This window comes from Paramisgurnus dabryanus, chromosome 5 (genome assembly GCF_030506205.2).
Source record: "Paramisgurnus dabryanus chromosome 5, PD_genome_1.1, whole genome shotgun sequence".
In the NCBI taxonomy this organism is placed as follows: Eukaryota; Metazoa; Chordata; class Actinopteri; order Cypriniformes; family Cobitidae; genus Paramisgurnus; species Paramisgurnus dabryanus.
The window spans coordinates 39,271,327-39,286,315 of NC_133341.1; the positions used below are offsets into that span (position 1 = coordinate 39,271,327).

General features: G+C 37.6%; 2 protein-coding genes across 2 annotated transcripts; one reads left to right on the forward strand and one right to left on the reverse strand.

The window, feature by feature from the left end:
* The first annotated feature begins 1,282 nt into the window (after positions 1 to 1,282).
* Positions 1,283 to 7,634, forward strand: vps33a (VPS33A core subunit of CORVET and HOPS complexes). The gene is made up of 13 exons (XM_065284077.1): positions 1,283 to 1,408; positions 1,695 to 1,760; positions 2,511 to 2,638; positions 3,037 to 3,223; positions 3,371 to 3,487; positions 3,579 to 3,753; positions 3,832 to 4,025; positions 4,227 to 4,353; positions 4,659 to 4,726; positions 5,903 to 6,040; positions 6,302 to 6,439; positions 6,632 to 6,800; positions 7,228 to 7,634. The coding sequence occupies exons 1-13, from the start codon at positions 1,307 to 1,309 to the stop codon at positions 7,419 to 7,421; spliced, it is 1,803 nt and encodes a 600-aa protein (XP_065140149.1). The 5' UTR covers positions 1,283 to 1,306; the 3' UTR covers positions 7,422 to 7,634.
* Positions 7,635 to 10,998: 3,364 nt separating this feature from the next.
* On the reverse strand, positions 10,999 to 14,966 carry eif2b1 (eukaryotic translation initiation factor 2B, subunit 1 alpha). Its single transcript, XM_065284078.1, has 9 exons — positions 14,645 to 14,966; positions 14,061 to 14,162; positions 13,845 to 13,981; positions 12,888 to 13,004; positions 12,692 to 12,804; positions 12,540 to 12,608; positions 12,205 to 12,280; positions 11,995 to 12,120; positions 10,999 to 11,248 (listed from the first exon to the last, which is right to left on the reverse strand). Exons 1-9 carry the CDS (start codon positions 14,655 to 14,657, stop codon positions 11,093 to 11,095), a joined length of 909 nt encoding a protein of 302 aa, XP_065140150.1. The 5' UTR covers positions 14,658 to 14,966; the 3' UTR covers positions 10,999 to 11,092.
* Positions 14,967 to 14,989: the final 23 nt, after the last annotated feature.

Genomic DNA, 14,989 nt, shown 5'->3' on the forward strand with positions numbered 1-14,989 from the left:
GTTCATTGTTCGATTGTTTAATTAAAGTGTTATTATAATGTTAAATAATAGTAACTGTATTTTTTCTAACAAAAACATTAAAAAAATAAAGCTTTTATAAAAACAATTGATACAACAATTGCATACCAACACACAAACCATTCACAGCTGCAAATTTGGGCTAAAATAGAAGTCTAATACTAAGTCTGATACTAAATGAATAGCCTGAGAACTTGAAGACATGAAGAGCCCTCTTCTAAGGGAGCAAAGACAGAAGAGCCGAATCTTTGAAAAGAGCCGGATTGCCAATCACTAGTAACACTGTCGTTAGTGAGGTTGCAAGATCCTTGAAAACTCCATACAAACAAATATATAATATGATATAAACCAAAAATTTACTTTGTTACTTATTTACGTATACATGCATTATTTTTTTCTATATTTGTCGTTGGTCATCAAATTTACATTAGGATTGTGGTGATCGCGCTGTTTTACTAGAAAAGACGCGTTTATTCAATTAACTGGTATGTTTAAAATAAACAGATTTGGCAACAAGCGTGGAGTTCCGTTCAGTCGCGTACAGACACTGCATGACGCCCCTAAGTGAACTTGTTGCGTAATTTATCATAGACTCTAAAAAAAATTTTATCGGATTTTTACAGAATTTCAAATACATCTGATCTAATTATTAAGGTTATTTTAATTATTTCTCATTTTGAATTTTTTTTTACATTTATTTAAATAAGATATTTTAAATTTAAGATGAGCCATGTCTATATGGATGTTTGAAATTATGTTATGTAAGCTTATGAATTCTGATTCAGTCATTTTGGTTAGTTTTTTAGTCTCCAAAAGTGTGCAGCTTTCACTAGAAGTTTATTAAAATGGAATCTAGATTAAATTTGGACAAACCCTACTGAAAAATCCAGACCAGCATAAGCTAGAGAGCTGGTTTTAGCTGGTACTGCTGGTGTAGCAAGTTGGTCTAGCTGTGTTTTGGTCACTTTTTAAGCTGGTCTAGCTGGACTAGCTGGTCAGGCTCCTCAGGAGGACGCATGTAGACTGCATACGTCATCAAGCCTGGTTTATTTCAGTTAACTGAGCGTAACATTCGCAAGTCATGAGCATATTGGAACAATTTACGATTAAATAAATATAATAGTAAACTTTATAATTGTTTATATTCTAAAATAAGACGTCTTATTGACGTATGCAGCCTACAAATGCGACCTCTGAAGGTTCCAGCCCTCCGTTTGAATAACGGCCAGTTTGTGATCACGTGACATGCCGAGGCGCAGCACAGTCACATGATTTGAGTGCAGCCAACATGGCGTCACATTTATCTTATGGCAGAGTAAACTTAAATATTTTGAGGGAGGCTGCACGAAAGGAGCTGCGTGAGTTTTTAGATAAATGCTCCGGAAGTAAGGTAAAGCTCTTTGTGTTAACAAACATAAAAACTTTCATCTAAACGTTACATTTGACTTTTCACTTGCTGTCAATGTAAACATACTGTATATTGAATTAACTCAAATCATATTGCAGTAGTGAATGTGAAACTGTACATTCAGTGTTATAAAGAGATTATTACTGCAATTGTTGTTTAGTAATACTACTTCGTTGACATTTAATTTATACTAATTTATTAATGACGTTATCATCCTCCTTCAACAATGTTCCTTAACCTATTTATGTATTTATTTTTTTAAACTAAGGCAATTGTTTGGGACGAGTATCTTACTGGACCCTTCGGCTTGATTGCTCAGTATTCTCTTTTAAAGGTGAGACATGTCTTCAAAATTTTAGCTACTGGAAAAATACACTGACATTTTTGCCTTATTTTAAAGGGGACATATCATGAAAATCAGACTTTTTCCATGTTTAAGTGCTATAATTGGGTCCCCAGTGCTTCTTTTAACCTAGAAAATGTGAAAAAGGTCAACCCCAGTAACCTTTTTTTTTTTTAGTTTTTGTGAACCATTACCTGCAAGCATGCGAAAAATCATTGAAACTTGGCTCTCCTTGTGATGTCAGAAGGGGATCTTATTATAATAATCTGCACTATCCAACCAAAACACACCTACAAAGTGAAAATTTTAACAAATTATCTATAGATGGTTTAAGCGGTCACGCGATTGCGCGTCTGGTCAGAACTTTACTTCCAGTTTTTGTTTGTTTATTGGTCTGACTAGTTGCTAAACTGAACTCTTGAACAAATACCTCATTGAAAATAACAAATGTTTTGGTTTCCTAGGTAATCTACATGTTGTTTATTTTGCTTGTTGTTTATTTTAGGGACTTTGTTGTTATTTATTCTTAGTGAAAGTTACGTGGTGACCACTGAAGTCGCTTGTTTATGTATTTACTGCTGAAACCGTCTATATGGTATTTTGAGTTAAAACTTCACATACGTACTCTGGGGACACCAAAGATTTATCTGACATCTTAATAATGTCTTGTAACATTACCCATCTAATCGGTTTAATATCTGTTTCCTATTCATTCATTCATCTCTATGTCATTTTGATAAGGAACATGAAGTGGAGAAAATGTTTACGCTCAAAGGCGGTCATATACCATCAGCTGCGGTCAAGAATATTGTGTTTTTTGTTCGACCAAGGTTGGAACTGATGGACATCATTGCAGAAAATGTTGCAAGGTTTGTGTTGAGTGTTCAAAACTATTTAAAGAAATCGTGATACTAATCCTCAAGTTGTTAAAACCTGTATACATTTCTCTGTTCTGCTGAACAAGAAATGATTTGTATTCCAACAGGAATGGTGCCCCCAAAATGGTTTAGTTACAAACTTTGCTCAGAATATCTTCATTTTTGTTCAGCAGAAGAAATAATGCATAAACATTTGTCTTATAATTGAGAATTAAAAAAAGATTTTGTGCAGGATTTAAATTTTGAGATAAAATGAAATGTATTTTTCATTATTTGTGCGCATTTGCTTTTATTTAAAAATAAGCATATAGTGTAATATAATGTGCTGCAAATCACCATTATTTTCTGAATTAATAAATAAGATGACATAAATTTTATGATTTGAACAGTGAGGATAAATTACATCCACCAAGAGATTTCCACATCTTGTTTGTGCCTCGCCGGAGTCTTCTGTGTGAACAGAGACTGAAAGAGAAGGGGGTACTTAACTCATTTACAAACATCGATGAGTACATCCTTGACCTCATCCCGTATGACGGAGATCTTCTTTCCATGGAGTCCGAGAATTCCTTTAGAGTAAGAGCATGCATTTAATTTAAGCAGTGTTCATATGCAACTTAAAAAGGTCATATTGTCACCAAGACATATCAGTAATTGTATGATTTATGCAATACAGAAATGAACACGAGACATTTACTAATGAATATTTCTGTGTTTTTTAAGGAGTGTTATATAGAGAATGATCAGACGAGCCTGTATCACACTGCAAAGGGTCTCATGACTTTGCAAGCGCTTTATGGAACGATACCCCAGATTTTTGGCAAAGGAGAATGTGCAAGGGTAAGAAAAGCATTTTGATCATTGCACACATGCATATGTGCTGCACATCCATGGTATGCAAACTTTGAATTTTGGTCTGTATCACTTTTAGCACGTGGCCAACATGATGTTGCGGATGAAGAGAGAGTGTGCTGGAAGTCCCACACAGATCCTACCCGTGTTTGATACACTTCTGCTATTGGATCGTAACGTGGACCTGCTGACGCCTCTGGCCACACAGCTGACTTACGAAGGTCTCATCGATGAGATCTATGGCATCACCAATGGTAAATTATTTAAAAGGCCAAAATTACTTTAAACGTAGCAAACAAAAGAGTTTTTTTTATCCTATGTTGCTTTGACAGGTTATGTGAAGCTGCCACCTGAGAAGTTTGCGCAGAAGAAACAAGGAGAAAGTAGCAAAGATTTGCCCACCGAACCCAAAAAACTGCAGCTCAATTCGGCCGAGGAGCTCTACGCTGAAATACGGGACAAGAACTTCAATGCTGTCGGTGCAGCTCTCAGCAAGAAAGCCAAGATTATATCAGCGGCGTTTGAGGTTTGTGTTTGATCTGAGAGATAGACGGTGGGAGCAACTGGAAGCTGAGCATTAATGTAAATTAGGCAGCAACACAAACAAACCACTAGCGAATTATACCAAAATTGAGAACGGTTTAGGACAATAAAAGAAATAAGACATATGAATATGAATTGTTTGAACTAAAACACAAATAAGCAGAAATTTCATTTATTATTGTAGGAGCGACACAATGCAAAAACTGTCGGAGAGATCAAACAGTTTGTTTCCCAGTTACCTCACATGCAGGCCGCCCGCAGCTCACTGGCCAATCACACGTCTATCGCTGAACTCATTAAAGATATTACAAGTAAGTCTGATAAAAAAAAAAAAAAAAAAAATATATATATATATATATATATATATATATATATATATATATATATATATATATATATATATATATATATATATATATATATATATATATATATACAATTTTTTTTTTTCATTTGTCTCAACTTGAGGTTTGTGGCAGGCTGATTATCACATACAATAATTTTGTCCATCAGTTTTTATTTAAATAATTAAAAATGAATATTAATTTTAGTAAAATTTTTATATTTATTTTTATACAGTCAATAGTGTGTATAACAGATGTTTTCTGTGTTTCAGCCTCAGAAGTTTTCTTTGACAGTCTTACAGTTGAACAGGAGTTCATGACTGGTGTGGACACAGACAAGGTGTCTTGTTTTGTTTATGAAGAGAAATGTTTTTATTGTATAAATTTAAATAATTAAAAAGATGATATAAGTAAGCAATGACGTGCGAAAGGCTGCGCTGTTTTACGGAAAAAGTCATGGCAGAAGGGCATTGTTAGGCACAGGTCAATGCAACCTCTTCAGCCGTGACTTATTCACGATACAGCACAGCCTCGAGTACCTTACTGCTTTTATAAAACGGTTGCCACACAATACAAATATTAAGCAAAAAGCAAAAAAAAAATATCAATGTTACTTTAATGAATTTATTTTTTTCCTTCAGCTAGAAAAAATTGTGAACAGTGACAGGATGTTTGTGTACATTGCTAAGGGGGCTACACAGTGATACAAAAAATCATTGAGTGTAGCGGTCATAGATGTGTTTTATTGTAAATAAACCACAGCTACTGACAAATCAGAATCGAGGACTGGAACGAACTCTTTTATGAACTGACATAACCATATAATGATGTAAATAGCCTCATCATAAGGTTACAACAACTGCATTAGTGGTAACAGAATTATGGGATTTAAGAATCACCAGAACTTTCATTTAAGTAAGGAATAATTGACGACGGGCCATTTAATTACCCAAGGTGGTAAACCCAAGGTGGTAATGCGGCACAACGCGAAGCTGCATTATTTTTGAATAATTCAAAGGACTGCAGTCAATTATTCCTCTTATACCACGGTTACCAAAAACATTGCTCTGGTGTCTTTTTTTAAGACATTTGACAAGTAAGGTGTGCAGTTTACAGAAAAATAATCAACACCCATGGAACATTTCTCAGCCAATCCAAATAAAGCATTCAACAGACCTGTGGTATAACATAGATTATACAACAGGCCTGTTGAATGCTTTATTCTGATTGGTTGAGAAATGTTCCATGGCGTACATTATTTTTCAATAAATGCACACCCGACCTGTCAGATGTCTTAAAATAACCACCAGAGCAGAGTAACTGTGGTATAAGTGGAATTATTGACTCCGGTCCTTTGAATTATTTGAAAATAATGCACACCTCCGCTTCGTGCCGCATTACCACCTTGAGTGTGCATTATTTGCAAATAATTAAATTATTCCTATCATATTATATTCTCTGGACACAGAAGATGTTTAGTTTAGTTCTTTAAATGTTGATCTTGTTTTATTTTCAGGTCAGCACATATATAGAAGACTGCATTGCACAAAAAGACCCAATTATAAAAATCCTTCGACTGGTTTGCATGCAGTCTGTCTGCAACAGTGGACTCAAACAGAAACTCCTGGACTACTATAAGAAAGAAATCCTACAGGTAGGACAGAAAGTGTATGTGTGGTTTTAACCTAACGTTGCACCAAAAACAACTTAATGATCAGTTTATTAAAACACTCTCCTTGATAACATCGTTGAGCTTCGCCTTTGTTATTATCATTAATGCGACCTCTAGTGGTGAAAATCTACTATTGTGCATTTTAGATACTTATATTGACTTATATTTACAAAGACATTTAAAAAATTTGATTTTCACCCACCAAACTAAACTTTCTGTAACTACATTTATGTTTTGATGTAGACATACGGATACGAGCACATTCTGACTCTCAACAACCTGGAAAAGGTCGGGTTACTCAAACTTCAGAGCACCATGAGAAATAACTATCCTACCATCAGAAAGACACTGAAACTTTGGATGGAGGATACCAATGAACAGGTCTGTTTAAAATAATACTTTCATAATGTAGTATATTAAAAGTTTTAAAGTAATTGAGAAGTGCTTGACATTGTTTGTTTACAGGTACAATATCCCAGTGTTACATATGTCCTCCTCAAATCTACAGTAAACTTTTTTTTCCTATTTTCGTCGCACGTTACTCATGTTTTTGTGTTCATTTTCTCATTTTAGAACCCGAATGACATCTCGTATGTGTACAGCGGTTACGCTCCTCTTAGTGTTCGTCTCACTCAGCTGCTTGCTCGACCGGGCTGGAGGAGCATAGAGGAGGTGCTGAAGATGTTACCTGGTCCTCATTTTGAGGAAAGACAGCAACTTCCCACAGGCCTTCACAAGAAACGTAAGCAATGTGCATTACCCTATAAAAAATGACACACACATGTATTTAATAACGAGTTGACCCACCCCGTCCTCCCAGTGTGAAATCAAGTGATAACCCCCTCAGTCAACAACTGGTTACGCCCCATTAGCAGCAGTAACTGCAGGCAAACACTTCCTGTAGTAATTTTTACTTCTGGGACATTGCACACATCCATAAATGTCCAGGATGCACGCCAATCCAGTTATGTAAATTCGATTTTTAGCCCGTCACAGTAGAACCAGTGCAGAAAGATTATCTAGAGTCACGTTGTTGCATACATATCACAAGATTCAAGACCTTCCAGCATGCTTTTATTTGAATAAACAAAGACTAAGAAGATTTTAGATCTCTACATTGCAGATCATGTTTTTAGATTTGGTGATCGAACAAACTCTTGTGTTTGCAGGTCAACCGGGTGAAAACAGAACGACTCTCGTCTTCTTCCTGGGCGGTGTGACGTACGCCGAAATCGCAGCTCTGAGGTTCTTGTCTCAGATGGAGGACAGTGGGAATGAATACATTATAGCCACCACTAAACTCATTAATGGTACCAGTTGGATCAAATCTCTGATGGATCATCCCGATGAAGAGCTATTTTAATATTGCTATGTAAAGCTGGAGGACATCAGTACAGTCCCAACATCATTTTACACTCATGAACCAAAACTTTAATGTTGTGTATACATGTATATAAGCTAAAGTGATATTGCTGCATTCGTTAAAATTGTTTTTTTTTCTGTGTATAAATTGTTTGAACAAGTTACTCTCTGTTACTAATTTATCTCAATAAACTAATGCCTGATAGATAAACGGCAGCAGTAGCGTACACATTTCATTTATCAAATGGATGGTGAATTGTTTTTGGTTGCTCTTTTAACTAAAATTTTAGCTTTATCAGAAAGGTTTTTGTTAAAGTCTCCCTGTAATTGATTATTTTATTAATAATTATTGATGATAATTTAATAAGTTGATAATCTTTGAGCATCATAATGACATATGTAAGAGTTTTTCCTGTAGGAGGATTTTCTTTATGCTTTAAAACAGCTTCTATGTAACTTCACCCTTGACTTATTTATTATATACGGATCTATGACTATGCAAATTATTCCCCACCTCTGCTCAATTGCACAGCTCTGACCATAGATGTGAATATGCAAATTAGTCCCCATCGCTGCTCAATTGCACAGCTCTGACCATAGATGTGAATATGCAAATTAGTCCCCATCGCTGCTCAATTGCACAGCTCTGACCATAGATGTGAATATGCAAATTAGTCCCCATCGCTGCTCAATTGCACAGCTCTGACCATAGATGTGAATATGCAAATTAGTCCCCATCGCTGCTCAATTGCACAGCTCTGACCATAGACATGAATATGCAAATTAGTCCCCACCTCTGCTCAATTGCACAGCTCTGACCATAGACATGAATATGCAAATTAGTCCCCACCTCTGCTCAATTGCACAGCTCTGACCATAGACATGAATATGCAAATTAGTCCCCACCGCTGCTCAATTGCACAGCTCTGACCATAGACATGAATATGCAAATTAGTCCCCACCGCTGCTCAATTGCACAGCTCTGACCATAGACTTGAATATGCAAATTAGTCCCCACCGCTGCTCAATTGCACAGCTCTGACCATAGACTTGAATATGCAAATTAGTCCCCACCGCTGCTCAATTGCACAGCTCTGACCATAGACTTGAATATGCAAATTAGTCCCCACCGCTGCTCAATTGCACAGCTCTGACCATAGATGTAAATATGCAAATTAGTCCCCACCGCTGCTCCATTGCACAGCTCTGACCATAGATGTAAATATGCAAATTAGTCCCCACCGCTGCTCCATTGCACAGCTCTGACCATAGATGTAAATATGCAAATTAGTCTCCCCACCTCTGCTCCATTGCACAGCTCTGACCATAGATTAAATATGCGAATTATTCCCCACCTCTGCTCAATTGCACAGCTCTGACCATAGACTTGAATATGCAAATTAGTCCCCACCGCTGCTCAATTGCACAGCTCTGACCATAGACTTGAATATGCAAATTAGTCCCCACCGCTGCTCAATTGCACAGCTCTGACCATAGACTTGAATATGCAAATTAGTCCCCACCGCTGCTCAATTGCACAGCTCTGACCATAGATGTAAATATGCGAATTAGTCCCCACCGCTGCTCCATTGCACAGCTCTGACCATAGATGTAAATATGCAAATTAGTCCCCACCGCTGCTCCATTGCACAGCTCTGACCATAGATGTAAATATGCAAATTAGTCTCCCCACCTCTGCTCCATTGCACAGCTCTGACCATAGATTAAATATGCGAATTATTCCCCACCTCTGCTCAATTGCACAGCTCTGACCATAGATGTAAATATGCGAATTAGTCCCCACCGCTGCTCCATTGCACAGCTCTGACCATAGATGTAAATATGCGAATTAGTCTCCCCACCTCTGCTCAATTGCACAGCTCTGACCATAGATGTAAATATGCGAATTAGTCTCCCCACCGCTGCTCCATTGCACAGCTCTGACCATAGATGTAAATATGCGAATTAGTCTCCCCACCGCTGCTCCATTGCACAGCTCTGACCATAGATGTAAATATGCGAATTAGTCCCCACCGCTGCTCCATTGCACAGCTCTGACCATAGATGTAAATATGCGAATTAGTCCCCACCGCTGCTCCATTGCACAGCTCTGACCATAGATGTAAATATGCAAATTAGTCCCCACCGCTGCTCCATTGCACAGCTCTGACCATAGATGTAAATATGCAAATTAGTCCCCACCGCTGCTCCATTGCACAGCTCTGACCATAGATGTAAATATGCAAATTAGTCCCCACCGCTGCTCCATTGCACAGCTCTGACCATAGATGTAAATATGCAAATTAGTCCCCACCGCTGCTCCATTGCACAGCTCTGACCATAGATGTAAATATGCAAATTAGTCCCCACCGCTGCTCCATTGCACAGCTCTGACCATAGATGTAAATATGCAAATTAGTCCCCACCGCTGCTCCATTGCACAGCTCTGACCATAGATGTAAATTTGCAAATTAGTCCCCACCGCTGCTCAATTGCACAGCTCTGACCATAGATGTAAATATGCAAATTAGTCCCCACCGCTGCTCAATTGCACAGCTCTGACAATAGATGTAAATATGCAAATTAGTCCCCACCTCTGCTCAATTGCACAGCTCTGACTATAGATATGAATATGCAAATTAGTCCCCACCGCTGCTCAATTGCACAGCTCTGACCATAGATGTAAATATGCAAATTAGTTCCCACTGCTGCTCCATTGCACAGCTCCGACCATAGATATGAATATGCAAATGAGTCCCCACCTCTGCTCCATTGCACAGCTCTGACCATAGATGTAAATATGCAAATTAGTTCCCACCGCTGCTCAATTGCACAGCTCTGACCATAGATGTAAATATGCAAATTAGTTCCCACCGCTGCTCAATTGCACAGCTCTGACCATAAATGTAAATATGCAAATTAGTCCCCACCGCTGCTCAATTGCACAGCTCTGACCATAGGTATATAAATATGCAAATTAGTCCCCACCGCTGCTCAATTGCACAGCTCTGACCATAAATGTAAATATGCTAATTATTCCCCACCGCTGCTCCATTGCACAGCTCTGACCATAGGTATATAAATATGCGAATTAGTCTCCCCACCGCTGCTCCATTGCACAGCTCTGACCATAAATGTAAATATGCTAATTATTCCCCACCGCTGCTCCATTGCACAGCTCTGACCATAGATATATAAATATGCAAATTATTCCCCACCGCTGCTCCATTGCACAGCTCTGACCAGAGATATAAATATGCAAATTAGTCCCCACCTACACTTTTTTCCACCACCTTGGACCATAGATATGTAAATAGATGCTGTATTCTGCTCTTTCAGACACATAACTGCTAACTCTGGTTTACCAAAGGTTAACAGACAAAAACGTTGCCTGTAAGATAGAGACGATTTCAGTTTTAGTCTGTTCACCAAACATATTTCAGTGGATGTGCACAAAAAAAGGGTTGCAGAATAAACCGGCCACAAAAAATGTGAACCTTTAAATGCATCGATCATTGTTTTATACTCTGAAACAGTAAAGCAAAGGCACATAAAAATAATCTACTGTCCACTCAAAATAGATTTAAACAAGATAATTTAATATCAAATTAATTACTCATCAACTATACAGGATCATTTGAAATCCACAAAGGTCATGTCATGTTGTGATGATCATAGGTAGAGTTTGATGAGTTCATCGCTGACAGCTGATGGTGTCAGCACCCCGAGATCAGTGAAGAGTAATGTAATGAGTGACGGAGGTGTGTAGTCAATCATTGGATGTTCCTGGTTCAGATCTTTCCCTTTCTTCAGGATATCTGCTTTATACTGCAAGAAAAAAAAAACTAAGGTAAATATTTATATATTTAAGTTAAATATTTCACAGTTTGTCAAGAGCTGCGTTTCTATTAAAGCAGCAGTTCTCTAACTTTAAGGTATGCGCTGCCCCCTCAGTGTAGAATGGATCGCTCCATGGCCCCCCAAAACAAAAGTTAAAAATGATATAAAACAATATCAAACTTAGAAGTTAAACAAAACATATTAAATGATAAATTGTACAGCTGTTAGTTAGTCTGAGGTGTAATTACACAGAAGTTATGTTAATGTATTTTATAAAACTATGGCTCCATCTCACTCCCTTATTTTGAATTGTTCTCGTGATATTTTGATGGCATGCGCTTGATGTTGAAGTTGAACACACCTCTTCTGCCTTGTCCTCCAACCAAACATACAATCCCATATGATCATGTGACTTTTACGCACGTCAGGAAAAACTTTTTTGCAATTGTGTGTTTCCATTGGCTGTTATATATTTATGTACCAAGTAATAATGATTAACAACATGGGTTTGGTTTAGGGTTAGTTGTGTGTGATTATGCTTAATTTACCTTTTTATTTATTTATTTTAGTTTTGAATAACATGTGTAATAAAGACCGTACATTTTTTGTTTACCATACAATCAATGCAAACTACATGTTCACCGGATGCCGCCTCCCCTACAAAACTCTTTGAATTGATGTTTAATGGACTGCTCTTGAAAATAAAATAAAAAACATGCATGTGACAAACGTACCTTAAATCTATCGGGTACATCTTCCTGGTTAAGGGGGAAGAGTCGCACAAACTTAAAACTTTCTGCCACCACGTAAAATGGTTTGTTGTGGGCTTTGGAGCAAACTGCCATCTGATAGGTGCCAATCTAAAAGATATGAAATACTATGTTTAAACATAACATTAATACAACTTCAAACAGTAAAAGAAAAAGCATGTTTCTTTATCTGACCTTGTTGATGATCCCTCCAGACTCCACAACACCTTCAGCTCCAACAATCACCAGATCAACTTTCTCCATGATGTAGCTGAAATCACAAAGTTGTAGCAAATCTTTATAAGGTACACCAATTTACACAAATTGCTAATCAGCCAATCACATGGCAGCAACTCAATGCATTTAGGTATGTAGACGAGATGAAGATGACTTGCTGAAGTTCAAACCGAGCATCAGAATGGGGTGATTTAAACATGGCATGGTTGACGGTGCCAGACGTGCTCGTCTGAGTACTTCATTTAGATTTTCACACACAACCATCTCTACAATAACCATTGTGCAACACTTACCCAACCGAAGCATCCAGTACAATTGTGACGGGTATATTGAGACTGCGCAGTTTTTCAGCCATACGTTTACTAAAGGGGAAGAGGGATAAACAAACACATGATTATAGCAGAAAAATTTATACTAGAGATGAAGTACAACAGCGACAACTTACCCCGCTGAATCTGGTTGCGATTCGGTAACATAAACTGTGAAGCGTTTATTATCTGCGGCTGCGTTTTCCAGGACCTTTAACACGACTCTAGATGATGAATGTGTCAAGATCTTCTGCAAATGGAAAACAGACACACAAGTTCATTCATGAGGAGAACGTCATATCCTTGTTTTGGGTTCATTTTTAACATACTTACAGCACCATCTTTAATAAATGTGTGGCAAAGTTTTGCCACTTTGCCCCGGGAAAGAGAGATTTTCTTCAGGAACAGTTCGCCTCTTTCTATCATCACCTTCTTACACTGCGAGAGATCCTGTAAAACATATAGGGACAATTCACTTTCACTTATAAGCCTAACGTATCCTTCTAGAGAATATCATGTCTTTAGAAAAACCATGCGTGTTTCATTAGCTTTTCCTAATAGTTAAACTTTAGACACCACTGGTGACAGTCGATAAAACTTTGACAGATCTGTATAATTTATAAAATCTCATATATCAGTAATAGCTGATATAAAAAAAAGGGCCCATATTATGCAAAATGTACTTTTACAAAGTTGTTTGACATAAATGTGTATTGGCAGTGTGTGAACACAACCACCCTACACTGAAAAAAACCCCATTAAACCAAAAAACATGCTGTTTTGATGCTCTTGTTATTGTGATGTCACACAAACAAAGCCACACCCACAGCCCCAACCACTGACTGGTTAATTTTACCCCAAAGCCTTTCTAAATGTGATCTCATTCACTAAACTTGCATACGCACAAATTTGTGCGTGAGATGTGCGTTTGGACATTTTCACGAACAAATCATAATTCAACAAAAACCTTTGTATCAAAATTTCTTCTAAAGGGGGTTGCACACTGGACAAGAAGCGCAGGGTGGTGACACCGGAATTGCACATTAAATGAGATTGCGTCTGCTTCAAAATGCAAAATATATATTAGCATCCAATATTAATCGCTAACCAACTGGTACAAAGGGGATATTATTTAATGTTAAACTTTATCTGTGGCGCGACAAGGATTTGAGCAGCAAAACCTACCAAATAAAAAATGCAAAGCAAAACAGGATATTACCGGTAATAAATATCACGGATCAAAAACTAAGACCAACTATTTCATTTAAACCAGTGAAAAGTGAAACTGACGGGATGTTCCAGTGAGGTGAGACTGATGAAGCGCAGGAAGAGCTCTCCACCAGAAGACACAGCAACCGATGAATCGGTCTCCTGCAGTTGGTGTATGGCCTGTGTCATGTTCTCTCTCAGGCCAAGGATAGTCTCACCTACGAACATAACAAGCATCAGGTCACGTCCAGTGCTAATACAGGCTTGCATACTGTAGTAAAAGATGAGAAAACCGACTCTGATCTCTCTTCAGGAACTCCAGCAGTGAGCGGATAGCGGCCACAGCTGAAGCCACATCTGGATGTTCTCTGGTCTGTGTTCGGAAATATTCAACCAGCTCTGGATAACAAAACCACAACAGATCATATAAAGCTATCACAATACAGTTCAATTATGAAACAGAGATCATACAGACTGTTGCTTTTATAATATTGTGGTCCACTGCGAGTATCTTGGTATATGGACAGATAAAAATGACTTAACATCTCTTATCATTTATTATATGGATGTGTTAAAGCAGGCCTAAATACAGTTAACTTATATACTATAGTAAAGTATACTTTATTATTCTGTAGTTTTAACTTACTATAGTAAAATGATATGGCTGAATGATTTACTATGGTAACGTTAAAAGCACTGTAGTATCTAGGAATTTTCCTACAGCTTACTATAGGAATTACTAAAATATACTACAGTATTTGTCATGAGTCAGGCTGAATACCTGAACGAATAATGAAACATAAGTGATAAATCCCGATCTGCTGACAGACTGTTATAAATTAAAACACCTGATTATTAATATTCTCGTAACGAAAGCTCACCTTTTTCCTCCATAATGCCAATCCTCGTTAAATGTGTCTTAGCTGAGGGATGTTACGATTCACCTGTAAACTCTCACTCTTACATCCACAAAACCCGGCACATGTAGTTGCTGTTGGATGTTTTGCTGACGCAATGTTTACGCTCCGTGACAGCAAATCCGTCAGGACATAAAGCCAGGAGAAATGTAATCTCAAATAGTATCTCTTTTAACAGGCGATTATTAATTTTAGTAATTTTCCTAGCATAAGTAGCATTAAACGGTGAATTTACAAACACTTGTTCTGCTTTTCTGTAACTGTGTGTCGCACGTGTGAATAGCGCATTATCGCCCCCTACAGCAAGTA

Excerpts from the sequence above, each read along its gene's own strand:
- vps33a (XM_065284077.1), top strand. The coding sequence starts at position 1,307 with ATGGCGTCACATTTATCTTATGGCAGAGTAAACTTAAATATTTTGAGG. Across the intron at positions 1,409-1,694 it reads ATAAATGCTCCGGAAGTAAG|GCAATTGTTTGGGACGAGTA; the intron begins GTAAAGCTCTTT and ends TTTTAAACTAAG. Across the intron at positions 6,041-6,301 it reads ATAAGAAAGAAATCCTACAG|ACATACGGATACGAGCACAT; the intron begins GTAGGACAGAAA and ends GTTTTGATGTAG.
- eif2b1 (XM_065284078.1), bottom strand. Across the intron at positions 12,121-12,204 it reads CTGGAGGGATCATCAACAAG|ATTGGCACCTATCAGATGGC; the intron begins GTCAGATAAAGA and ends CATATCTTTTAG. Across the intron at positions 11,249-11,994 it reads ATGTACCCGATAGATTTAAG|TATAAAGCAGATATCCTGAA; the intron begins GTACGTTTGTCA and ends TTTTTCTTGCAG.